Here is a 27,202-nt window from a genome sequence, read left to right as displayed (position 1 = left end):
ATGTGCATACTTAGTCAGCTCTTTTGACTACTCGGGGCGGTTCCAATATCAGGTTGTGTAGAGGAACTACTCGGGGTTGGATCATGTGGTAGTGCAGGTGTGAGTAGTATTCCGAGGCCGAAAAGTAGAGCGACAGTGGACGAGTGTGGCACGTGACGATAAAAGTGAAGAGTTGCATGCTTCTTGTGTGTGTGTGTGTTGGGTTGGGTTGGGTTGGGGGGGTGGTAACTTGTAAGAAAGAGAGTATGTATGTATGTATGTATGTATGTATGTATGTATGTAGTTGGTTCGTTTAAATCCCCAAAAAATTGCACAAACGTGGGCAGCTCACCAAAGAAGACTCAGAAGTCTGAAGAAGAAGTCGAATGAATCGAAGCAGAAGAAGATGATCCCGAAGTAGAAAGGTTGGGAAGGATCACACGTCGAAGAAGAAGCAGAAACAATCAGGGAAAGAAAGAAAGATAGAAAGAAAGAAAGAAAGAGAGAGAGAAGCAGAAGAAAAGATCGGATGTCCATCCATGCACCCCGCTACACGCCAATTCTTCGAATCAGGCGAAAGGTGAGGGCAGACTCAGGATTAACGTATCAGGTCCATTCGTCTTCCCTGTGAAAGACCTTCTCTCTTCGAGGTGCCATGGAACCTCCCTCTTCTTCTTCTTCTTCTTCTTCTTCGTCTTCACCATCATCTTCTCTTCAGCAGAGTTCGATTAATTTCCTCGACCAACCTTTCCTCGTCAACATTGGAATTGTTCTCTTCCTCCTCTGGTTGGCTTCTTTCTTCCATGTCTCCTCCATCTGGATCTTCGCCCTAGCTTTCCTCTTCTTGTTCGAGGTAAATTAATTGCAACTTCTACTTACTGATGTATTACATCTATAGTTCCATTATTCATATTTTAGGAGAAACACTGTTTCTTTTCTAGGCGAATTTTCCTTCCCTTCCCTTCCCTTCCCTTTCTTGAAAAATTCCCTGTGAAGCTGTATTTTCTCGAGTTTTTCCCTGCTAGGATGTATCGTTTTATACTGATTTCTTATCTCGATTTTTTTTTCTTATGTCTTTTGAGAGATTTTGCTTCTATTTTGAAGGGAATTTCCCGTCCCTTCTCTTATCTTTCTTGAAATCTTCCAGTAAAGATGGACCCCTTCATGGTGCTTTCTTACGTGAAATGTTCCATTCTTATTGCATGTTTTTGAATTTCTGCTTCTATTCCAAAATAAAATTCCTTCCTTTTTCTTGAATTTTACCTTCAAATTTTGCGTGTCCTCATTCTCTCTTTCTGATATGTGAAACCTTCCATTCTGCCGTCTTTTGAGAAGTTTGCTTCTATTTTGGGGAGGTTTCCCTTCGTTTTACTTATTTCTAAACATTTGCACATCTTCTCTTATGACTTCTTACGTAGAATTCTCGAGTTTGTGCCTGGACTGTGAAGGCTTTCATACTCACGGTTAGTTTGATGTGCCCATCGGCGCCTGACTCGAAGATGCAGATCATCGTAGGAACGTTTGCATGGCATACCTTTCTTTCTTGAAGTAGGTTCCCTTCCTTTGCTTATTCCTCGTCATTTTCCTGATGCATCTTTTCTTACCGATTTCTTATGTGGAATGTTTTGAGTTGTGAATTCTTTCTTTATTGATGCAATGTCCTTTCCTTAGGCACATTTGCATACAGATTCTTATGTGAAGTGTTCCAATCACGATATCTTCTGAGAATTTTGTAAGTTTTCAATGCGAAGCTCCATACCAAATTCTTTTTGGAAAATTTCCATTCCCAATATCTGTTGAGGGTTTCTGATTCTTTTTTAAATGAATCTCTTTTCTCTCTATTTTTGCGTGATGGATCTTTTCCTAACATTTTCTTATGTGGGAAGTAGAAAGGGATTGGAAATTATTAGCAAAAAGTGCAATGCTCTGGAAATTGATGTGAAGATAATGAATGGAATCCCTTATAATATAATAAAAAAGAGGACTTGATGAGGGAAATTAATGACGAAAAGAGGTAACCAACTTATGGACTTTATGGTGGAAAATTGCAATTGATGGGGATAAATGGCTAAAAGAATTTTGAAAACTCCACAATTTGAAAGTATTTTGAACTCTCCTCATATTATTGTGAAGGGATGTGAATATGCAAGAATAATTTAATCTCAAAGTAGAACCAAGTATACCATCAAACTAAATTGATCATAATAAACTTGACAAAGAGTCATTTAGGGTGTTCATGAACCAATTTCAAAGGTATCTTTGAACATATTGGGCCTACACATTGTATACTGGGACCAGTGATTTAACTCACAACTATGAGCACTCTGTAATGGCTTTTAATTTCACATAAAGTAAATAAAAGTCTAGACGTATGGTGAACACAATAACCCATAACATAAATTGCAAACCTCTGCCATCTGTTTCTTACATGTGGTTTTTTCTTTTTTGTTGCTTGGATTTGGTATAATTATACAGGCAAATCGTATTTATGTCAAGAGATTACGTAGACAAATGCGCAGTGAGGGGAAGAGGTCTGCACTCCAAGACAGAGTACTTCTGCAGATCCCATTGATACTTAAAACTTGTTTTTATTACATTTTTTCTCATGTTGCAAATTTCAACATCATCTATTGCATTTTCAGCCTCTTTCTGACTTCCAAGAAGCGCAGTGGCTCAATCAAGCTATTGAGAAGATGTGGCCACAGTTCCTTGAAAAAGCTATATCTCAAGATATTTTGGGACCAATGATTCCTTGGTTTCTTGACAGATTTAAGCCGGGGACAGTTGTGAGATTCTTTACATTGAGAACTCTTAATTGGTTTTTATTTTCTCTTATCATAATTAGAGATCCTATTTGGGAAAGAAAGGAAGATATATTAATGTCTTTTAAGAGGCAAAAATGATCTATAGACCAAACAAGAGATTACATCTTAAGTGTTACCTTGTCTTTGAGAACAACAAAACAAATTAAATTAGTGTTAGTAAGTAAATAAGTAAATAAGATAAAAAGAGACTAAATAATCGTGTTATCGGTACATGTAAGATTCTCTAGTCAGATATATCGTAAATTTTGTCTTCCAAAGATCTTTAGTCAGAGAAAGTTACAATGGCAGAGATGTATATGTGAATACAAACTTTCTATTACATATGAGAATAGCTCGCAATGGTAATCCACTTGTGCGCTCACACCTTAGAGCATTGATGGGATCTGGACCAGTTGACTACAAAATTAGTGGGGATGGATAATAGTCACACCCACGGTGTAAGAGATAGAGAGAGTGGATTATATTCTCTGTTTGGTCTTAGTGTCACGTGCAAGTCAGTTGATAGTAGCGGGGATATTCCCTTCCTAAGGAGTACTAGATAGTACTTATCTTAAAGTCAATGACAAATGCTTCAAGACTAAGAACATCTTAACTTGCCATGCCAGCAAAGAACATTTGTATAGTTTACTACTAGACAATCCCATTACCCTACTTCCCTCTTTCCTAAATACATTCTCTCCTACTCACTTCAGTTTCCCACATTGATACCTCATCAATCCATATGGTCACGTTGCAATAGATACTCCGCATTTGGGGCGCTATCACAAAATGTGCTCTCAAAGAATACATGTGGGGATAAATGTGACAACATGGGGTTGATCATTGATTATATCTAACATAGCCTAGTTTGATCTAACATGGAGAGGTCTTCGAAGCTAGGGAAGCGTCTGCCCTGGCAAGAGATAATGGCATTTGTCCGTCAATGACAAGGGTGGTGAGATTATGGTCCATGGGGTTGAGGCCTATGTGAACGGCAAATTGCTTTCACCCAATCTATTGTAACCCCTTTGTTATATCCTGGTCGGGAGCCCATTTGTGTAGCCATTGTTGACTTGTAGCATGAGTAGGAGAGGTGGGACTAAAGAAACTTGTTATTGTTCTTTGTTGATGAGCTTGTGTAGTTGTGCTATTGTCCTTCCAACAACTTTTCCCGGTTTCTCTTGACTTCTAGCAAGAAAAGCCCCAATGACCATTCTAGCCTTGCGTAGAGAGGGAATGGTATCTCCGTCTTATCTAATAAAAAACACTACAATGACAAAACATAGTTATTCTTCATATTCCTCTCCCTAATGACACAATCCACAAATTCTTTCTTCTAGATGTATTTGTGCATGCACACCTCAATCTCTAACTGATGTGATGAAGTTCACAACTGCCCTATCACCTTGTACAATGCATAGGATAGATGTATGCCCGTATTAGATGGTCTGATGATTAATCCATCGTCGGGTGTGTGTAAAAACTGTCCTACTAAGTGATATTTTGTGGCTGATCCATGTTATCTTGTTTTCTAACTTAATAATATCAATTTGGATGACTACTCTTTTTCACTTTGGTCATGTTTAGATGTGGATAGTCCAAGCTGTAGGGTCGTGCATTTATACTCATGCCATGTGACTCGAACTATTGTTGCATTTTAGCATACCAACAATGGATGTCTTCATGTTCAGCGAGTTGTCTTGATAACATAAGTGCCAACCTTGATTACTTTTAGGGAGCTCCCAAAGTGGTTGGATATAGGTCATTGATCCGAATCATGGCTCAATAATTATAGGGGCTGCTCCCATCTTTGCCCGGATTATATCATAAGGTACCGATGCTTTGTTCCTTAACATGTAGGCGATCATGAACACTAAAGGTCTCTCTAAATCTTTCTAGTTATTTGCCTTGTTAATATTCGGTCCCCATGTTTCTACTCTATAGAGCAGAGTTGGTTCACAAGTGTATCAATTAGCCACAATTTAGTTCGTGGCTCTTGGAACTGCAAATGTGCACGTCGTCTTTCGAGAGCACCAAGGACTGCATATCCACGAGAAAGTCCAGCACAAGAACCCTCCTGTAAGGAGAGCCTAGGCCCTGTAAATGTTGCTCCTAGATATGAGAGGAACATGAATATGCCACCTTTTCCTCTCCCAAGAAGAATTCTGGTTCTGGTCTTACCCGTGATTAAGTGGTGTTAAACACTGTCACTTTAGTTTTATCCATGTTTATCGACAAACCTTTGCCCGTATAAAATAGTTTTAAGGCATTTAGATGTCTTTGTAGTTCCTCCGGAGGGTCAGAAATCAATACTATCATCAGCGTATAGTAATATTTTTATAGCTATACCCGATAGACATGCTCCCGAACCCCTGAATCTCAATATCATCATGATCACTCTATTCTTTTCCACTTTGTTCATGTTTAGGTTGGGACAATCCAAGATTTAATGGAACATGTGGCTCATGTAGTTTCTTAAGATTCCTCTTATGCTTAAGCAAAGACATATATGTGCCTAAGAGGAGGGGCTTGGCATGTCGAAGTAGGCATGCAGTTATTAAAGATAGGAAGCATAGTGAATGCTTGACATCAATAATGTGACATGCTGCTCATTCCCAATCTCCTGATTACAGCAGATTGTGAAATGTGGTTTGGTCCAAGTCTTCTCCAAGCAAAATAATTATAGAAGTCTAGTAAAGTAAAGCAAAATTTACACATTTTGTAGGCTATGTATTAACATCTTCAATATTGTGAAGCCTGGTAAAATAGAGGAAAATTTGCGCATTTTATAGGCTAAAGTTGTGTTGCAACAACTATCTTTGGGAAGGAGGCCACCTATGTTTACTGGCGTTCGTATCGTTGACTCAGCCTCTGGAGATGACCATCTTGTAATTATGCCCTCTGTACAAATTATTATGACTCTTATTACTTGTATTTGTTTTCATAAAGAGCTCCTCATTATGCAGATCATGGAACTTCATTTACACTTCCTAGCTGGAGAGGACATGACTGCAGTGTTAAGTGCTCAAATGAGAGGATTGGGTATATGGACAAATATTCATATTTCTAAGTTGCTGATCGAAGGAAAGGTACATATTTTTCTGTTTAATAGTATTGCTTTACATTTGAACAATCAGGGCTAAGTAGTCATGTCAAGTTCCATATGTCTCTTCAGGAGTGTACAATGATATGCATGAAAACACTTAGGTTTTATGTTATATAAAAGACATATTGTAAAATATTTACTGTTATTTCAGGTACGTGTTGGAATCAAGCTATTAAATGAACTGCCTTACTTAAGTCGGGTTCGCCTTAACTTCGAGACTCTCCCTGAAGTACAAATGACTGTACGGCCCTTGTTTACGCATGGTGTCAATGTTAGTGACATCCCTTTAGTTGCAGGATGGATGGTAGGCGAATACATACTGATCTTCTTGATAACATGTTACTGGTATATTTCATTGAAAATATTTTGGATATATGCAGGATAGGCTGGTAGCAGATATTTTTGAAAAATGTTTGGTACAGGTATGAATATGATTATTCTTGCATCTATAATACAGATTGAAATGGAAGAAGATAGATTTCTAGCTCACCAAAATTACAAGCAACTATCATGGGTATATCAAAAACTTGGAATTGCAGGCATTGCATCATTGTACGATAAATTCAAAAACAGATTATAGAACTTATTTGTTTATTTGAGTGTATTGTTAATTGCAAAATAGTCTGTCCAAGATGGTATTTATCATTTTTATTTATTTTGGAGATTAGCGTTTATGAGAGTTACCAACATTAGGATTTATAGATCAATACCATTCCAGGGAGAGTGCTGCTTTATAGGAAATTGTTATTCAAAATTGCAGATGATTGGCTTTTTATTAATGGGGGGGTTTTGGGCTTATGCTTGTTACATTTTGGTGCATGGACTTGCTATCTTTGATGCTCTACTTTTTGTGCATAAGGGTGACTGTATTTCTGTTCCATTGCCTTTATTGGAGGAAGACCTATAACATAAAGAACTAGGTGAACCCTTGTTTGCTATCCTATAACTTGCAATGTCTGGTATGACAACACTCGAAGGGAATTGTAAAATTATACTTTCTCATGTAGCAAAAAGGAATATCATTGATCTCGATCGAAGTATCCTAAATGTTTTACATTCTCCATACTAGTACCACCGTGGGACATCAATATGATAGATTTTTTCTTTATTTTTATTATAAATTATGATAAGATATTCATGTCTACCAGTGAGACATCCATGACATCATCTGAATGTGAAGGTATCTCAATTTTTTTCTGAATTCCTAGGTGTATTGAACATGTTCCAAATTAGATTTACCTTCTCAATCCTAATGTCAGCTTATGGCAGTGACATCATAGTTATTTAAATTTGGGTTGCAGAATTGGGGTAGGGTTGTAAGCTAGAGGAATTTTGGGTTTTCTAGAGATACTATTGTTTCTTTTTCTTTGATTTATCAATCATTACAAACCCTAAGCTCTCTTGCCTGGTTGTCAAATCATTCTATTAGAATTATTTGACAATTCTTATCATTCCAAGATGACGCTACAGAAGAGCTTAGCTTCATTTCCAATTTCATGTTAAACAAATAAGCAGTAACTTCAATGGAATAGATTAAACAAGTTGCAAGTTTTCCAGACAAAACACCTATGTGTAGTAACACCAAAATATTTTTTTAGTAATATATTCTACATCAATATGCTTACTGATTTTTCATTCATTCTTTCCCTCGTTTCGGAGACCTCTCCATTCTGGATCAAAGACAAAAATTTACAACATATCTAATTTGAGTATCTTACATGGTATAGAGGACAAGTTTCTTCATTCACATCTAAGTCTATTTCAATTTACTTTTTTGCTTTGTTATATTTCTTTATTTTGGTTTGTTGTTTCTTAAAAGCAAGAAAATATTTTAAGATGTAATCTCTTGTTTGGTATTATAGGCCATTTTGGCATCTTAAAAGACATTAATATATCTTTCTTTGACTTATGCAGCCAAATATGGTGGTTGTAGATGTAGAGGAGCTTGTTAATAAGATAACATCGGCAACTCCAAAGTCTGCAGCTCAAGGTCTTTTCTAACTGATGTTGTCTTTTATTGGTTGATGTCTTATTATTTGGATTGCTTGTGTACCCTTAGAGAGATAGTGTAATATTGACATTCTTTGCATGTTCAAATGAAACCAAAGGTATAACCATCTTTAGATGCATGCGAGACATGTCATATTAAAACACTAAACAAAATAGGAATAAGATGAAAGGATAAGGTTGAAGGTATAGTGGTGTCAATGATGTTTTGAAACCTTCGGCATACAGTATGCCTGTTCATTTATTTATGATTGTCTATGGCATCACAGTTGGAATATTCTGTCAAGTTGCATCATTCATGAGCATTGTAATTAGTCTGTTCTCACTCCAGAGTTGAGCCTTGCGATTAGTCCCTATGTAGAAACTTTATAATATGTTTTTCCGGGTATGCAAGAACTGGCAACAACAAGCTGCCAAACAGAGGCAAGTTTGATTAGCATCCATAAACAAGCTGGCTACCAGGATCTCACATGAATCCCCCTCACTTGCAATGACATAAGCACTTACATTCTCTCGCTCTCACATAAGACAAGGTGTGACTAGTCCCTTTAATTACACATTAATTATAAAGTGGTAGCATGTTTACGAGCTGGATGTTATATCCCCCTCTGATTACACAACTACATTAATATAGTGGCAACTTAGCAACTAAAATACAGTATTCTCCTTGCATTCACTGCTAGGCCCAATAAAGGTTCATGCACCCTCCATATGTGGTGAATCTTTGTGCTAATAAGGGTTGGTTCTTCCTCCCACCCATTTGTGCATCTACATGCAACATCTATCCTTGTGAAGGACCTTTGCATTCCGCTTTCTGGGCGTCTCTATATTCTTATCATAGTAGTACCATAAATGAAGAATCAAAATCCTATGTCAAGAGATTTAGATTAGATTAGATATTTTATAAAGTCCATAGGAAGAAAGAGAAAGATAGATGGATAGATAGATATATTAACGTCTTAACGTCTTTTAAGAGGCCAAAATTGACCCATAGAGAATGAAAGTGCTGATGAATCTCCAACAGTTAAACGTCCTTTGGCTAACTCATTTCTGCCTCCACCTATGTTTTAAGGCCTCCATATCTACACAAATCGAACATATATGGCTTAATTCAATGCTTTATCCTATGTTGTTAGAATTGGATGTGGCACACCTAACCAAAGCAACCACAACAGCATACCCCTTTGCCCTTTTGAACTTTAGTCCTACAAACGACTTCATAGAAATGAGACCCCTATCTCTATTTTCTATCTCAAATATGTCAACTCTAGCTCTAATCATCGCTTTTGTCTTCCCATTATTTACAAATAGGTCTTCTTGAGGTGGCACTCGAGTTGTCTTGGTGAGTGTAATGCGAGCACAATGACATTTGCTTAAACCAGAATTTGCATCAATGTTATTGGTTATTAAGGAATACATAGTTGTGGGGTGGTCCATACTTAGTCACATAAAGGTATCATTATAAAAAAATGGTTTTCAAAATGATAAATAGCGAAGCATAGGTGCTGTTGAGAATCAAGCTCAACTCGTGTGAACATGTACGTATGAAGAAAATTGCAATGTGTGAAAAAGTGCATGAGCACACTTTATTGTAATCCGTGTAGTTGTCAAGTGTAAATGTGGTCAAAGAATATCAGATATTCTTATGACAGAATTGTACTGAAGTGGATATCTTGATTAGATTCCACCAACCATATTTAATGTGGCAGTCCCTTGAGCACTTGTACATAAAACCCCCTTAGCCCATTGTGTTTAGTTGATTAATAATGAGCGGCAACCTACCACACCAGTGACCTCACCTCAGATGTGGCATGACTATGCAAAGGTCATATATGATATCTGGGGACAACCTCCTCTTCCCCAACCACATGAATCCACCTTTTTTACTCCGCAAAATGTAAGAAATGCCATTGATCGGTTAAAATTTGGGAAGGCCCAAGATCGTGATGGATTGGTTGGTGAGCACTTTATCTATGCCCGTGACACCTTGCTCCCATTGCTAGCACACATCTTTAATAGAGCCATGTGTGAAGGTTTCCCTACGAGATGGACAGAACATACCATTGTGCCAATACTCAAGAGTGGAGACCCCATGATGCCAAGCAACTATAGGACAATCATGATTGGCCACTACTTGGCTAAACTATATGGCTCGATATGAGTATATAGGTAGAGCATGTTTTTTTATGAAATAAGAGCCACTTTTTCTTAAAACAAGTCTTTGGCTGCCACTTAAGATCAGGGAGTACAAAATGCGTGGGACCATTCTTTCTAATGCTCAAGAGACATATAGAGAAGTTGGACAACAATACGACCATAGCAGCTCATCAACAGAGAAAAAATCAAGTTTCACTAGCCACAACACTCATGCTATAACTTCAAGACACTCAAAAGTAATAACAATAGATTAGCTGTAGGCCACAATCATCTGGAACACGGCCACATGAATATTGTCATTGACAAATAGAAGGCATTATCATGCGGGACCAAAGGTGCTTCCCTCTCTTTGGAGATCTCTTTGTGTTGGAACTAGCCCATGTTGAAGATTTGTCAAAGGCTGAAGTTTCGATTGAAGTTTAGATTCTTAAGTTCTTACATATGTAGATTCTTTAGTACCATATGTTAGTTGTGTTCTCAAATATGAGAAGACATTGTAATATGTAATTTCTTTTTTAGTCTCATAGGTCATTTTGGCAGTCATTAATATAGCTTTCGTGTTTCCTGTTTGGCCTTCCAAATCATAGATGGAATAAATGTGCTACCAGCAGCTTAGAGGTGGGAAAGAGAGCATATTAAGTGTTGGGTCATCAAGAAATATCTTTTCGACAATATGGTGACAACAATGCTGCTATATGCAGTGGTAGTATGGGGTAGCGTATGTCCACCTGGAAAGATTTTAAAAATGTCCATAAGCATTTTATTACAAAGTGTCTCCAAGTCAAGAAACAAACGGGATAGACCCTCCTACCTCTTGAGATAGGATCACTTCCATGGAAAGGGTTGCCGAATACTTGTTTGCTTAAGGTTCAAACAAATCCCTTACATCGACGTCCTAAAATCGCATGGGAAGCAAGAGAAATGATGCAAAAGACGCATAAAAACAAATTTTCATGTTCCAATTAGATGTAAGAGGAAAGCTGGTTTGGAAGATGGGATGTTACACATTTGTTTCATGAAGCATCAATAGATTCCTTTGTGAATAAGGTCTTTTTACAACACCAATATATCATGACATCAAAAAAATTGTGGAGGCTCACATGTCACACTTTTACTACATATGTTGCACCTAACTTCAAAACGATAATTCTTCACCGAAAGAGAAAACCACACACATCAATACATGTTAGAGCCCATCACATTGTTTGCCATCCAAACCATTGCTTCCATGTGACTTAGCTCACTCTAACTATGATAGGAGATGCATTGGGTACTAGACATTGCTTTCATGTGGCAGAGCTCACACGCTCTACGATTTGAGACATGCCATAGGGGCACAAGTGATGAGTGTAGTTGACTATGCTCACTTTGCGCTAAACAAGTTTGGGAGTTTTGAGTCTCACAATTTGATACTATACTCTGCCTTTTCCACATATCTTTGAGCTGCACATAACAATCAGGTAAGGAGACGACAGTCTTGGAGGGTAAATACCATGAGAAAAACCTCTTTTCACTACAACTGTCTACACGGTGAGATGTGAGGTTGTTTGACACATCAGCTACATAATGTAGAGGCAGGTAGCAACTGACAGGTCAAATCTTCACAAAGCTCCTCATGTGGGATGAACTCCTAGTCAATGTGGAGAGTAGGATTGCCATTGTATTAGTAAAGGCCATCTAATTGGAGCCAGCTGCAGCAAGAACAAGAGTGGACCGAAGTACTCCTGCAACAGCACTCATGGAGCATCACATCACCCTGGCTCAACAATTTGAAGAGGCCAAGCTAGGGATGTTGGACGCTATGACAAGGACCAGCTACTTAATTGACATCATTCCCCCTGCAATGGTTTTTCTACATGGCTTCCATCCGCTTTTTATACATTGGTGTCAATGCACTGGAGTTAGGCTGCTAGGAAATGCCGGTGGTTTTTCGTGCATTTGATAGTGTCATGTTTTTCAATACAGACGGGTGTCATATCTGGCTGTTTGGGAGTTGTAACTGGTGTGATTTATATAAATGCCTCAATATTGAGGGGATCTTTGATTAAAACCCCTGAGAGATCAAGTTATTGTAGATTATTACACGGTTACACATAAGGGTGATAGTTATCAAGGATTTCTTACAAATAGATGCATATCTCTTCCATCTAATAATTGCCCAAATATCTGAATATTAGCTTTATAACCTGCTCTGATAATAAAATTTAGCCAAGCAGCACTATTGTGAGCCATAAATAAAGCAAAATGATAGTGATATAGGAGATTGATTCTCACAGTAGATGCATATCTCTTCCATCTAATAATTGCCCAAATATCTGAATATTAGCTTTATAACCTGCTCTGATAATAAAATTTAGACAAGCAGCACTATTGTGAGCCATAAATAAAGCAAAATGATAGTAATGTAGGAGATTGATTCTCACAGTGCACCTTTATCTCTGCAAGCCATGTAGAGGGATCAAAGCTGTTATTATATTCATTATACTATGTCTGAAAGTATAAATGCTGTTTTAAGTTTTTGGGTTGTTTATGATTATCCAGAAACCTGGTGTAAGATTGAACAAATGGAGCCAGTTGCTGTTGCTCATCTAAAAATTATTGAAGCATCGAAATTGAAACCATCCGACTTTAATGGTATATTGTTCCAACTGTCAAATAACAAATTAAGAATTCATATTTAGGACTAACTTGAAGAATTGTGAGACTGAAACAAACTTTATGAAAAGTTTCATGCCATCTTTTAAGAGCCCAAAATGGCCTATAAGACCAAACAAGAGATTGCATCTTAAAGTAAATAAGATAAAAACAGACTAAAGAATCTTGTTATCGGCAGATGTAAGATTCTCAAGTCAGATATATTAAAAAAAAAATCTTCGAAAGATCTCTAGCATAGGTCGATTTAGAATGGAGGGGTCTCGGAAGTGAGGGAAGCACCTGCGATGGCGGGAGATAATGGCCTTCATATATCGATGACGTGGCAAGATCGTGGTCCATGGGGCTGGGGCCTATGTGCATGAGAAATTTCTATTGCCTGATTTATCGTAACCCCTTTGTTGTGTTCTGGTCGAGCACCCATTTGTGTAGCCCTTGATTGACTTGTAGGATTAGGAGTAATGGGGCTAAAGAAAGTTGTGATTGCTCTTTGTGGATGAGCTTATGTGGCTGTACTGTTGTCCTTCAACAACTTTTCCCTATGTCTCTTGAGTTCTAGCAAGAAAAGTCCTAGGCTTTTAGAGAAGGCCTATTCTCTAGATAGGAAGCACATTGTATATTTAATCTTATCATGAAGATACGGTATATGGATGCCACTAGGATGTGCGATTGCATTCCTTCAGCTAGTAGCCAATTGCTTAATGATAGTATATCTGTAACATCATAGCATATGGAATGAGACTGATCAATATTGATTGGGTTTGAAACGTGCATGAAATTTTTTAATGGAGTTTTGCATCGGTCCTTAAATAGAACAGTCAGCCCAGGTCTTCATGAGCGAGGTTTATAATAAAGTAGAATGCTCTATCTGTTACACTATTTTACTAGAGCTTTACATTATGAGCCACTATAGGAAAGTTTATTTTATTAGAGATTTGGATTATGAATCATCATAATAATGGTCATGTTTTATGTCTACATAAAAGAAGTACTGCATTCCTTCAAATGGAAAAAAATTGCAAATAAAAAAACACAACTATTTAAAAACATGTCTACAGTCAACATTTAGTTATTATTTCTGTTTCTCCAGCCAGTCCTGTGAAAAGATTATAGGAAGGAATCAACCAGCCTGTCAAGCTACTAATGACCACTCGGGAATACAATTTTACCAACAGAAAGAAAGAAGAAAGAAAGATATATTATCATCTTTTAAGAGGCCAAAATGGCCTATAAGACCAAACAAAAGATTACATACAAAAGATTACATCTTAAGTTTAAGAAGTGACACCTAGTATTTACATGGAAAACCCTAAAACGGGAAAAACCACCGGGCCTTCAGGGCACCAAAACTTTACTATGTAGGAGTGTATACAGACAGTTCCAACCTCCCTAGATCACTAGGGGAATATCAGATCTCAAGGCCACAACCTTGACACAAAACTTCGTCCAAAAAAGGGACAGAAACACACAGAACAATAAGAAAAAAACATGGAGTGATAAAACCTGGTATGATGACAGCTCGCTCAGAGATGATGGTGCAACAACGCCCACAAGTCGTCTTCTGAAGCCGCCTTGTGTCTCTTCTGAGTCTCACAAAACACTGCAGAGTACTCCTCTATATCTCTGAATATCTTACACACTGTTCTGCATACAGCATTATACATTCACATACTCTTCTTTCCCAAGTGCATAAATATATATATATATATATATATATACATACATAATTTGCATTTTTGTCCCTAAGCCGATTCTAACGGCTTTTAGCCATAAACCATTGGCATTCGGCTCTCAGCTTCCGACCCCTAGCCGGTCCCAGACGAGGGAGAACACAACAAACTCCCCCTTCATTCCTGCATGGGGTATCAACCAGGCCAGCTCTTATACAACAAGCAACAAGCTTTTCCATAGATAAGGCCTTTGTCAGCATATTAGATCCATTTTCATCGGTATGGATCTTCACTAGAGCAAAATTGTCATCATCCACTCTCTCTCGTAACTAGTGATACCTTCATTGTATGTGCTTGGTATGAGAGTGGTAGCCTGCATTCTTTGCAAGGTAGGTGGCACTCTGATTATCACAGTGAAGTAGGAATTCATCTTGCTTCATTCTTAGCTAACTCAAAAAATCCCTCATCCAAATCAATTCCTTTTGCAACCTTGATTGCCATGTCACGGCTCCCCCTACAAAGTCATTACATATCCTGATGTATATCGGCTAGAATCAACATCGCTCGACATATCAGAATTTGTGAAACCTTCAACCATAGGTTTCCCAAAGCCATACCTAAGCCATACACTCGAGGTGCCTTTCAGGTATCTAAGCATCCATTTCATGCGGCCAATGCTTCTTTCCAAGATTGCTCATAAATCAGCTGACTGTTCCAACAACAAAGGCAATGTCCAGCCTAGTACAAACCATGGCATACATTAGGCTACAAACAGCTGAGGCATACGGCACCTTTTCCGTCTGAGCCTTAACCTTTTCACTTTTCTGACATTGACCAGAATTCAGTTTAAAGTTCACCAGCAGTGTAGATCCAACAAGTTTTGCATTATACATATTTAACCTTTGTAATACTTTTGTCACATATTTCTCTTGTGACAACCATAGCATATTTTTAGTCCTGTCCGGGACTACGTGCATTCCCAAAATCTGAAACTTGCAATCTTGTTAGAATCCAGTTTGACAACCAGCATATCATCTACATAAAGTAGGAGAATCAGAAAATCACCTTCATCGTACCTCTTCACAAATACACAATGATTGGCTTGTGTTTTGTGGAAACTATGTTTCAGCATGAAGGATTCAAACTTCTTATACCATTGTCAAGGAGCTTGTTTCAATCCATACAAACTCTTCCTCAACCTGCATACAAGATTTTCCTTTCCTTTCACGTCGAAACCCTCAGCTTGCTGCATATAGATTTCCTATTCCAATTCACCATGTAGGAATGTTGTTTTTACATCCAACCGTTCATGTTGGGTTCTTGCTTTGAATCCCAAAAAGCTTCACCACTTTAGGGTTCTAAGAATATTTTTAGACAAGGGGAAAAAACCTCCTAAAGAGGGAAAAAATGCCCATGTTGTCCTAAGTGTGTTCACACACATCACTGTCCTAAGTGTGTTCACACACATCACTGTCCTAAGTGTGTTCACACACATCACTATCCTAAGTGTGTTCACACAACACTGTCCTAAGTGTGTTCACACACATCACTACCGAAATATGTCAACAAATCCCCCTTGGGAGTGATGTGGTGAACAAGGAGCTAGCACTCATGGCTAAGCAAGTGCCAAGCTACGTGGATAGAGATCAATCCACAAATGGTAGTAGGCCTAACGCTTTGCGGAAAGCTTCAAACTTCTCCCTAGGCAGAGCCTTTGTGAAGAGGTCTGCAATGTTCTCCTGCGTGGGCACATAAGCCAAACTGATCTCTCTAGCAGAGAACCTTTCCCTGACATAGTGATAATGCACCTCGATGTGCTTAGTGCGAGCATGGAACACAGGGTTCCTCGCAACTGCCATTGCGCTTTGACTGTCAGTGAAGATGGTGGTGGCAGAAGACTGACCAACACCCAAATCAGCTAAAAGGCGTCTGAGCCACACACACTCAATTGTAGCTATGAAAGCTGCCCTATACTCAGCCTCACAACTAGAAGTGGCCACAATAGGCTGCTTCTTGCTCAACCAAGATATGCATGAGCTACCAAGCATGAAGCAAAAACCACTTGTGGACACACGAGTGTCATAACAACCAGCCCAATCAGAGTCAGAAAAAGCATGCAGGTCTGGCGGTAGTGATCCCCCCTTGGGATAAAACAACCCAAGTGACCGGGTACCACTCAAGCAGCGAAAGATGTGCTTAACTGCCTGCCAATGCTTAACTCCTGGGCAATGCATAAACCTGCTCATCTGAGAGACAGCAAACTGAATGTCAGGTGGGGTTATGCATAAGTAAATCAAGCATCCAACTGCCTGCTGATAGAGAACAGTATCAAATGCATCTCCAGCATCATGAAGGCTCAAATGTAAACCTTTCTCCATGGGAGTGGCAATAGGTTTACAGTCTTCAAGGCCAAAACGCTGCAATAATGTGTCAATGTATTTCGATTGACACAAAGCTATTCCACCATCAACTTGCATAAATTGAATGCCCAAATAATGATGCAAATGCCCCAAATCTGACATCTCAAAAGAGGCATGCAAATCAGCCTTAAAGTTAGCAATATGCTTCTCATTGGGACCAGTGAGCAACATCATGATCAGAAATACATCATCAGCACGCCTAACATATAAGGTGCTTTCAGTTGGACTATTCTCAAACCCAAATGCAATCAAATAGGCATGTATCTTTTCATACCAAGAACACGGTGCTTGCTTCAAGCCATATAATGCCTTTCGCAACTTGCACACTTTGTGTTCATACCCTTTTTGCACAAAACCACGGGGCTGGGATACATACACTTCCTCATGAAGATCACCATTGAAAAATGTTGTTTTAATGTCCAACTAATGTACATTCCAACCACGATGAGCTGCAATTGCACAGATGCTACGAACAGTAGTCATACGGCAGGTGGGAGCAAAGGTCTCATCAAAATCAATGCCTTTTTCTTGGGCATAACCTTTCACAACAAGCCTAGCCTTATACCTGTCAATTGTTCCATCAGGTTTACGTTTTAGCTTATATACCCACTTAGTGCTAATAGCCTTCTTGCTAGGAGGCAAGTCACATAAAGACCATGTACCAATCTTCATAATAGCCTCATATTCTGATTGCATAGCAGCCATCCAATTTTCTGAATTTTGTGCTTCATCAAAAGAAACAGGCTCACTCTCATTGCAAAGACTAGAGGCAGCCATTGCATAACAATCTGATGCAAAAGCAGCACTATGATAAGTTGAACGAGTACGGTATGGCAAAGGAAAATCCAATTTACTGTCTTGCAAAGTCTGCAACAGCCATCTAGGCACAGTCTTTGCCTCTTCTATATCAGCCCTCTCATTAATAAGTGCATCATGTAAGTCTGCATCAGAAATGGAATGATCTGCATCATTATGAGTAGCTTCCAAAGGCTGAGAAGGTGCCTCAAGTGGGTCAACACTTAATTGTCCACTTGTAAACAGAGGCAACAAAGTGTCATACACATCTTTGGAGCTAATTGATGTCTCCTTCGTACATGAAAGAAGTGGCTGTATTGCATCCTCCACAAAAACATCACGGCTAACCAAAATGCGTTTAGATTGTGGATGATACAGACGATAGCCTTTACTTTCAGAACTATATCCTACAAAAATACATTTCACTGCTTTATCATCCAATTTTTTGCGTTGTTGTTTAGGCACTAATGCATATGCCAAACAACCAAAAACACTCAGATGAGCAACAGATGGCTTTTGGCCATGCCAAGCTTCATATGGAGTGATAGAGTGCAGTGCTTTAGTGGGACACCTGTTAAGTACATATGCTGCACACATGACAGCCTCAAGCCAAAAACTATGTGGTAAGGCTTGACTTTGACCATACACCTCGCCATTTCCATGAGTGACCCGTTCTTTCTTTCAGCAACTCCATTTTGTTGAGGTGTATACGGCACTGTACACTGATGTTTTATCCCACGTTCAGCCAGAAATGCATTAAACTCAGAAGACATATACTCCCCCCCTCGATCAGAACGGAGGGTGCCCATTTTACATGATGACAAATTCTCAGCCAAAGCTAGAAATTGTTTGAAGCACAGAAACACTTCGGAGTTTGCCTTCAATGGATGTACCCATGCATGCCTAGAAAAGTCATCAATGAAAGTCACAAAATAAAGATAGTTCCCAAGAGAATGTGTCTGCATAGGACCACAAACATCACTATGAACAAGCTGCAATTTTTGCATAGCTCGAACTGAACCATCTTTTGGAAAGGATGAACGATGCATTTTGCCCAAAATGCAGCCTTCAAAAACATGCTTCCGAGGTGCCTGAAGTTTGGGCAAGGAGGAGACCATTTCAGATTTCTGCAGGCGAAAAATTTAGATGACCAAAGCGTGCATGCCAAATCTTTGCATCTGAAATAGCCTGAGAATCCTATATTGCATAGGCTGAATCATTTATAGATCGTTCATAATCTATGAGCTTATACAGCCCACGACATAAAATGCCAGAAGCAATAATAATATCCCCATTGGACAGATCATGAACTGTACACCTGTCATCAACAAATTTAACAACCAAGCCAACCCGACAACAGATTTTTCTTGATCCTTGGCACAAACAAAGCATCTAACAAGATGAAAGGACTACCATCAGCAGTAGTCAAAATGATCTTACCAACACCCATAACTGGATAAGATGAGTTGTTGGCGCATGTGATAGTATTCCCTGTAGGGGCAGGCTCCAATGAAGTGAAGAAATTGCGTTGCGAGGTAATATGTTTGTTTGCGCCACTGTCGAAGTACCAAACATTTGATTGTGCAACAGACATACATTGTTCAGGTGAAGATGGGTCAAAACTACAAACAATAGTAAATGCCCATTCTTCATTCTGCACAAGATTTGCAGACTCTATTTTTGGTGCAGAAACTTCTGCAACAACGAGTCTTGCCTCTTTTTTCTTTGCCAATTTTGGACAGTTCTTTATAATATGATCAATTCCTTTACAATATTTGCAAAATAGTTGTTGTTTCTGGTCTTGTTTTTTTTCATTCACTTGTGAATTATTAGCAAATCTTTGCTTGCTAGCAAAAGAGTTCCATTTACCTTTGCCCTTCTGACTAGCTAGGAAAGCTTGATCTGCAACACGCATAATAGACCTGTTTTGCCTAGACTGATCTTCCTGTAACAAAACATAGACTAGCTCCTTGAATGATAAGGCATTGGGATTGCCTTTCATCATTAAACGAAGAGTAGAAACAAAACTCTGATATGAATTAGGAAGACCATTTAGAACGGTCTGCACAAGTGAACTATCTGATATCATTTCATCAGCAGAAATTAATTGTTCCTTTAAATCTTTGATTTTTGTAAGAAAACTGTCCATAGAATCCCCTTCATTCATGTGCTTGCTCTCCAATTGTTTTCGGAGATAAGTAACACAAGCCTCATTTCTTGCTTGGTACAAAGTGGTAAGAGTATCCCAAGCATCCTTTGCCGTCTTGCAAGAGTGAACATGGGGAATAATGGCACGCTTCACAGACAAAGCTACAAAGCATGTGCTTGAGCATCTCTGCCATCCCAACGAAGTTGCTCTGCAGTTGGTATAATAGAAACTGTAGCATGGGCATCAGCAGGATGATCAACATCCTCGACTGAATCAATACCATCAGCATTTGTGTTCTCAACAACAGGACGTTTTTCAGACCCTTGAACCACATTCCACAACCCCTTTGCTACCAATACATGGCACATCATATAAGCCCAAAGAGGGTAATTTGTTCCATCCAGTTTATCCTCAACAGCAAGCATTTGAAATACATCGTTGTTCTCAGCCATGGCCGTGGACTGAACACGTTTTGATGTAAAAAAATGAACTGCTGAATGAATAAAAGGGAATAGCGTACCTCTTTGACTTGAAAGATGAACAAGCAAAGAGAAAAGGGAAGCAAATCTGATTTCTGAGGGTTGTAGGAATGTCTTGGAAGACTCAAGGAGGCTTTTTCTAGGATTGAATCGACGTGGAGGCAGAATAAAAAACACAACTGAAACTGTGGAGAGAAAGAAAACACGCAGAAATTTGTTTTCTCAACAGCAGAAAAACGCCACCACAGATGGCATAGACGGACTGCATATGAGAGCCGTTGTGTTGCTGCTCAAATGTCGCTTTGTAGCTCTGATACTACTGTTGGGTTCTTGCATTGAATCCCAAAAAGCTTCACCACTTTAGGGTTCTAAGAGTATTTTTAGACAGGGGGAAAAAACCTCCTAAAGAGGGAAAAAATGCCCCTGTTGTCCTAAGTGTGTTCACACACATCACTACCGAAATATGTCAACAATTCAATCTCCAGATTCATACTGGCAGCTACACTTAAAACAATCTGAATGGATGTCATCTTCAGAACTGGAGCAAAGATCTCATCAAAGTCGCCCTTTTTCTGTTGAAAGCCCTTCACCACTATGTGGGCTTTGTATCTGGGTGGGCAACTGTCTTCTCCAGTTTTCAATTTGAAAACCCACTTGTTTCTAAGAGCTCTCTTTCCCTCAGCAGCTCCATCAGATCATAGGTGTGTGATTCTCCTGCAAGGAATTTATCTCATCTTGAATGGCACTATACCACTCCCTATTGTGCACATCCGACATGGCTTCTTTAAAACACTCCGGCTCACTTTCATCAGTCAGCAAAATATATTCACTGGCGATAGGCTGGATATCGGGAGGATGCCTTTCTTTGTCTGAGTGGGTATCTTCTTCCCACAGCAATCGACTCAGATTCGGCTGCATCTACCCGGCTGTTGTATGCCGGCCGGCTCTACAGGGCTAGAGTCGGCAAGTGTAGAATCCATAAGGGCAACCGGCTGGGAAGACAACAGTGGCTGTTGCATCCAATCTTCAATCGGCTTGTCTTCCATAAACACAATATCACGGTTCCTCACCACTTTCTTATCAACCAGATCCCACAACGTGTATCCAAACTCATCTTCTGAGTACCCTAAGAATATCCATGGCTTGGACTTGCTGTCCAGCTTTGACCTTTGATCTTTTGCAACATGCATATAAGCCAAGCATCCGAACACTCTCAAGTGTTGGTAGGAGATATTTCTTCTTGTCCACACCCTCTGTGGGACATCACCATTTAGAGCACTGAGGGGGACCTGTTTATGAGATAAACAGCTGTCATCATTGCCTCGGCCCAATATGACTTCGGCAATTTTGCATGTGAAAGCATGCTTCTCATCCTCTCCATTATGGTCCTGTTCATCTTCTCTACCCGACCATTCAGCTCAGGTGTCTTTGGCACTGTATACTCAAGTTTGATACCTTGACTCTTGCAATACAACTCAAATTGACCCTGGTACTCACCGCCATTGCCTGTCCAGACAGTCTTCAACTTTTGTCCGGATTCTCTTTCAACTTTGGCTTGAAACTCCTTGAAGACCGTCAACACCTGGTCTTTACTCTTCAGCACGAAAGCCCACAACTTTCTGTTGTCATCATCAATGAAGGTTACAAAGTATTGTGCACCATGATGTGACTTAGCATCCACATAGCGTACATCTATATGGGCCAGTTCTAAGGCATGTTCTCTCCTCATTGGAGATCCCCCTCTCATTCATGTGGCCAAGCCTCTTATGCCATAACTCTCCATTTCAGTCGGCCACCACATTGACCTCATCTCGGCACAATTTTGCATGCATGACACATAATGTGTTATGCTTTTGTGCTCAAGCCACAATCTCACTTCCCTTGCAAAATTTCCAAGTACCATTCTGAAAGCTACCACTGTAGCCTTCATCATCAAGCTGTCCGGCCGATATTAGATTCAATCTAACATCGGAACATGGCGTACATCTTTCAGCGTTAACCTACAGCCAGTAGATGTTAACAAACAAACATTTCCTATTCCAACAATTTTGCATGACCCATCATTCCCCATCTTAACATGGCCATAGTGACCAGCTATATATGATGAGAAGCATTCTCTCTTGGGAGTTAGATGAAATGATGCACCGGACACACATGCTTGTTCACTAAGCTCTTCTTCACTGGCTGCAATGGCTGAGGTACTTTTCTCTTCTGAAATTTTCTTCGGCTCAGCACTATCAACATTTCCTTTGTCTCTCTTAAAGTATCGACAATTCTTTTGGAAATGTCCCAGTGTCCCACAGTAGAAACATGTGACTTTTCCCTTAGCTTTTGACATCCCTCTAGACTGGTCACGATTCCCTCTACTGGGATCTTGTGCCACATTTGCTTCTGATTGAGACGAAGCACCCATTTATTTTCTTCTCGTCTCTTCATTCAGAAGACTTGTCTTTACTACCTCTAAAGACAAATTCTCTTCTTGACAAGAGTTGCTTAGTGACACTACTAGGGTTTTCCGGCTGTCTAGTAGGGAAGAAAGTAGCAACAGAGCTTGTATATCATCATCTAAAGGCATCTTGGCTGAAGCCAGTTGGTTCACTAAGAACATGAATTTACCGGTGTGCACCACAATGTTATCACCATCTGTGTACTTCAGCCTCACCAGTTTTCTCATCAGGGATGCCTTGGTAAGAGCATTTTTCCTCTGATACATGCCGGCAAGCTTATGCCACAGCGCGAAGGCATTTGTGTCATTTGTCACATGTTGGAGGATGCTCACGTCAACAAACTGTCTGATAGTTGCTACGGCCTTTCTATTAAGCATTTTCCACTCGGATTCAACTACCCCAGTCGACACTTCATTCATATAGATCGGCTCATACAAATGCCTAACTATTAGGAGATTCTCCATCTTGATCTTCTAGTCAGAGTAGTTGTGGGAGTCCCAACACAATCATTCCCGGGAAGCCACTCATTTTCCCCTCCATCTAAACCTACTGCTCTGATTACCAGTTTGAAAATATTAGAGGAAGGAATCAGCCGGCCTGTCAAGCTACTACTGACCACTCGGGAATACAATTTTACAACAGAAAGAAAGAAAGATATATTAACATCATTTAAGAGGCCAAAATGGCCTATAAGACCAAACAAGAGATTACATCTTAAGAGAAAAACAAAACAAACTGTAAAACAGTGACACAAAGTATTTACGTGGAAAACCCTAAAACAGGAAAAACCATGGGACCTTCAGGGCACCAAAACTTCACTGTGTAGGAGTGTATACAGATAGTTCCAACCTCCCTAGATCACTAGGGGAATACCAGATCTCAAGGCCACAACCTTGATACAATTTCGTCCAACAAATGGACAGAAACACACAGAGAACAATAAGAAAAAAACACGGAGCGATAAAACCTAGTATGATGACAGCTCGCTCAGAGATGGTGGTGCAACAACACCTGCAAGTCATCTTCTGAAGTCGCCTTGTGTCTCTTCTGAGTCTCACAAAACACTGTAGAGTACTCTCTATCTCTGAATATCTTACACACTGTTCTGCATACAGCATTATACATTCACATAATCTTCTTTTCCAAGTACATATATATATATACATACATAATGTGCATTTTTGTCCCTTAGCCAATTCTAACGACTCTTAGCCGTAAGCCGACTTTCAGCCGGCCCCATGAGGAGGAAGAACACAACATCCTGTGCTGTAGCCTCCTCTTGCTTCTGGTACTTATGATTTGAAATTACTGCCATGTTGCATTGTTTTGATCTTCTTGGGTCTATTGTATCCCTTAAAATGGAACAAAATTGCGAAAAAACAGATAAAAATTATTTAAAAACATGTCCACATTCAAAGCATTTATTTTCCTATAGGCCGCACTAGTTATTAGTTATGTTTCTCCAGCCAATCCTGTGTTGTAGCGTCCTATGGCGTCTAGTACTTATAATTTAGAAATATTGCTGATTCAGGAGTTATATTCACTATTTATCCTTTATTGATGGAATTTGAATCTATACCTTGTACTTTCCTAAATATGGGAAACATTTAACTTTTTAGGCTGAGCTGCAATTTTATTTTTTTTGTCCTTCAGCCTTTCTCATGCTTCTTCCCTCTGTTTCATATTATTAACTTTATGTACTTATTCCCTATTATATTCTCTATTTCATATTGTCTAGCCTCACTTCTTCCCTCTGTTGTATATTATTAACTTTATGTACTTATTTCCTACTATATTCTCTATTTCATATTCATCATGATATGTCCTTATTCCTCAGTTTTTATGGCTGATCTGAGCTATTACCTTCTCTCATAGTGTTTTGTAAAAACATAAAATAATACACCCTTTCTTATTTTCGTTGGAGACTACTAAAATCATTTAATCAAAACAAAAAAATGTGTTTCCAATATTATTTTTCTATTAACAAAAAAAACCAATAAAATGCTTGTATAGCATCAGTGTTCAATGAGACAGTATCTGAAACAACGGAAGCTAGAGATTTAACAAGTGTATGCGCTGGTCTAGTAGTGCCATCTGTGTGCAAGTTAATCTATCTCATAGAGAATTCTATTTAACATTGATTTGTGAATGTTACCACCAATATGGAAACTATTTGATTAGTGTAATTATAGGGTTTATTAAAGGTGTTATTTAATTCTATGCCATGATAAACCAATATCTATGCATTCTCAATATGGAGAACTACTACTGCATTGTAGCAACCAAATAGTGCAGATTGTGATCTCTAAATATCATGCATTTTTTTCTCAGGTTTGGCAGATCCATTTGTGAAGGGGTCTTGTGCAAATGAAAAGTTTACAACAAAGATTCAGAAGAATACACTCAATCCAAAGTGGTTCCAAGATTTTGATATTCAGATTTTCAGCTGGGAAAATTTACCTCCCTTATCCCTCCGTCTATATGACAAGGATACTATTTATGATGACAAGCTAGGGTAAGGGTATATTTACCTGACCTCTAATATGTATTTATATACAATGGAAAATGGCCATGTTTTCAAGGATTTTTCTAGATTTACTTCTCTGTGACTGCGCTTTTCTCTATTCCAAGATTTTGAAGGATTTGCCCAATTTTCTGTACTTTAGCTAGTGTATATGGTTCCTTGTTACCTTGACTCTGATACAGCTTCATTTAAAAGCAAGGTATAATTTTTGTATGCTATTCTTGTTTCAGGTTTTGCTCAATCAACCTAGCTAAATACAGAAATGGTCAGTGCAATGATTTCTGGATAGCTCTTGAAGATGTTACAACAGGAGAGCTGCATATATCTGTGACAGTGGTTGAACGTGAAAAAGTATAATTGCATATATATACTGAGAAACATTGTTGTATTATGTGTACTTCTGATTTGCTGCATCTTTTCTGTCATTTTAATTAGCATTCATCTCTTTTTGACGAAAATATAGGTGCAAGACAGTCGGCTCAAAGAAGTTCTTCCTCCAGACTATGCTTTGGAGGAAGAATATCCTATTGAGAAGTTCGAGGTAATAAGATTAGGCAATAAGGACAATGGTTATATATCAATCGTTAGCCCAGGGGAGCATTCTGCAACTAAAGACAGACGTCAAAGGCAGTCTCCAGAGCCGAAGATTGAGAAAGTATCGACATATTTTGAAGAAGAGAGTAAGGATGCCAAAGAAAAAAACATGAGTGATGTACAGTTTGTTCGACTGAGCGCACGGAAATCTGTAGATGGTGATCCATCAATTGGAGTTGAAGAAACAGAAGTGGTGGCAGAAAATGATATTGGAACAGATTCAGAGCAACAAGATGATGAAAGGTCTGAAAACCCATCGAAGAGACATCGAGTAAAGAATAAGGCAAAAGGAATGATGAAGAGCATGAATAATCATCTGAATGCTGCCTTGAGTCGGAAAGGATCTAGTAATAATATGGCAGCATCTGGTAGTGTACAACCTTCTGTATGATCAAATTCTCGAAAGCTCACAGCCCAAATGTATTTTTGTTTATTTTTTCATCAGATTGCATTTATCAACATACTCACCACAGCATTTTCTGTCACTGTGTATAGGTTATAAATGGCACATGATTTAATGTAATATATTTTGTAAGTATGGAAACAATAATAAAACACGCTCAATTCAGAGTCTTCTGCCACTTTCTGATTGTATATAATCATTTTGCACGGATCAATTCTTTTTCTGAAATAATAATACATTAATGATATATGGGGATCAGACTAATTATGAAACCTTGTGTTGCACCACTTTTTTTAGATTTAAGATTTACTATCATTTTTCTATTGTGTATCAGCTCCTTGCCATCCTCAACTATGCACGTGCCTATTTCAAGTACAGAGAACAAGAAGGATAGGATGGGATATCCTTACGTTGGATACACTATTGCTAGACCACTACCCTTGATTTTGGAAATCCCACTTTAACAAGCCATAGATGATGGTAACAATTGCTATGATGAAGTGTGAAACAAAACATCATGATAATGTTGGTCACATAGGTTTATTTGCAATAGCTTTGTTATGTGCAATTTGGGTGAAACTTATTCAACAGTTGCCAGCAATGACCTAATTGTTATGTTTTAACATGTGTCGGATACAGCAGCTCAACATAATGGAACCGTTCAAGCTATCTATCTCTTATTATCCATCTTAATTTGCCATAAGCTGATATTGCTATACAGCTACAGAAGTTGTGAATCATTTTCTGATGTACGTATATGCCTATCCCATAGACAGCTAAAATGGTCAAGCATTAACCATAATTTAGTGGATGAGGGGAAGTTCAAGTATGAAAAAGAAAGCAAACCTATCACTCTTCAGGTAACACCACTATAATAACACATCCATAAAAAAATTGCATTCATTGGAAATCAGTACATTAATACCCTGCACCATCACAAAGGAAATCATGTTACATTCCCTATCAATTCCATGAATAATTGATTCAACAATTTGTATTGAGAAACGAATTTGCCT

General features: G+C 38.8%; 1 protein-coding gene across 4 annotated transcripts; it reads left to right on the top strand.

The window, feature by feature from the left end:
- Positions 1–516: 516 nt before the first annotated feature.
- Positions 517–26,341, top strand: LOC147868968 (C2 domain-containing protein At1g53590-like). 4 transcript variants are annotated; one of them, XM_087325234.1, is made up of 12 exons: positions 522–832; positions 2,455–2,529; positions 2,622–2,765; positions 5,576–5,671; positions 5,750–5,872; positions 6,041–6,193; positions 6,270–6,311; positions 7,804–7,879; positions 12,595–12,687; positions 24,997–25,180; positions 25,420–25,540; positions 25,653–26,341. In XM_087325234.1, exons 1-12 carry the CDS (start codon positions 635–637, stop codon positions 26,172–26,174), a joined length of 1,827 nt encoding a protein of 608 aa, XP_087181360.1. In that variant the 5' UTR covers positions 522–634; the 3' UTR covers positions 26,175–26,341. The 4 variants fall into 4 exon arrangements, with proteins under 4 accessions (XP_087181384.1, XP_087181376.1, XP_087181360.1 ...); XM_087325258.1 differs by lacking the exon at positions 2,622–2,765 and having other exon boundaries at positions 517–832; XM_087325250.1 differs by lacking the exon at positions 5,576–5,671 and having other exon boundaries at positions 518–832.
- The last annotated feature ends 861 nt before the right edge of the window (positions 26,342–27,202 follow it).

The sequence above is a fragment of the Azolla caroliniana genome, unplaced genomic scaffold (assembly GCF_043228905.1).
Source record: "Azolla caroliniana isolate FFs.n. ecotype wild unplaced genomic scaffold, voAzoCaro1.0.p SCAF_1, whole genome shotgun sequence".
In the NCBI taxonomy this organism is placed as follows: Eukaryota; Viridiplantae; Streptophyta; class Polypodiopsida; order Salviniales; family Salviniaceae; genus Azolla; species Azolla caroliniana.
This window is presented reverse-complemented; position numbering and strand designations above follow the sequence as displayed.

Bases quoted from the DNA above. Each gene is read 5' to 3' on its own strand.
- LOC147868968 (XM_087325234.1), top strand. From the start codon at position 635: ATGGAACCTCCCTCTTCTTCTTCTTCTTCTTCTTCTTCGTCTTCACCA. The intron at 2,530-2,621 runs GTACTTCTGCAG...TTGCATTTTCAG, and splicing joins GGTCTGCACTCCAAGACAGA to CCTCTTTCTGACTTCCAAGA. The intron at 6,312-7,803 runs GTATGAATATGA...TGACTTATGCAG, and splicing joins TTGAAAAATGTTTGGTACAG to CCAAATATGGTGGTTGTAGA.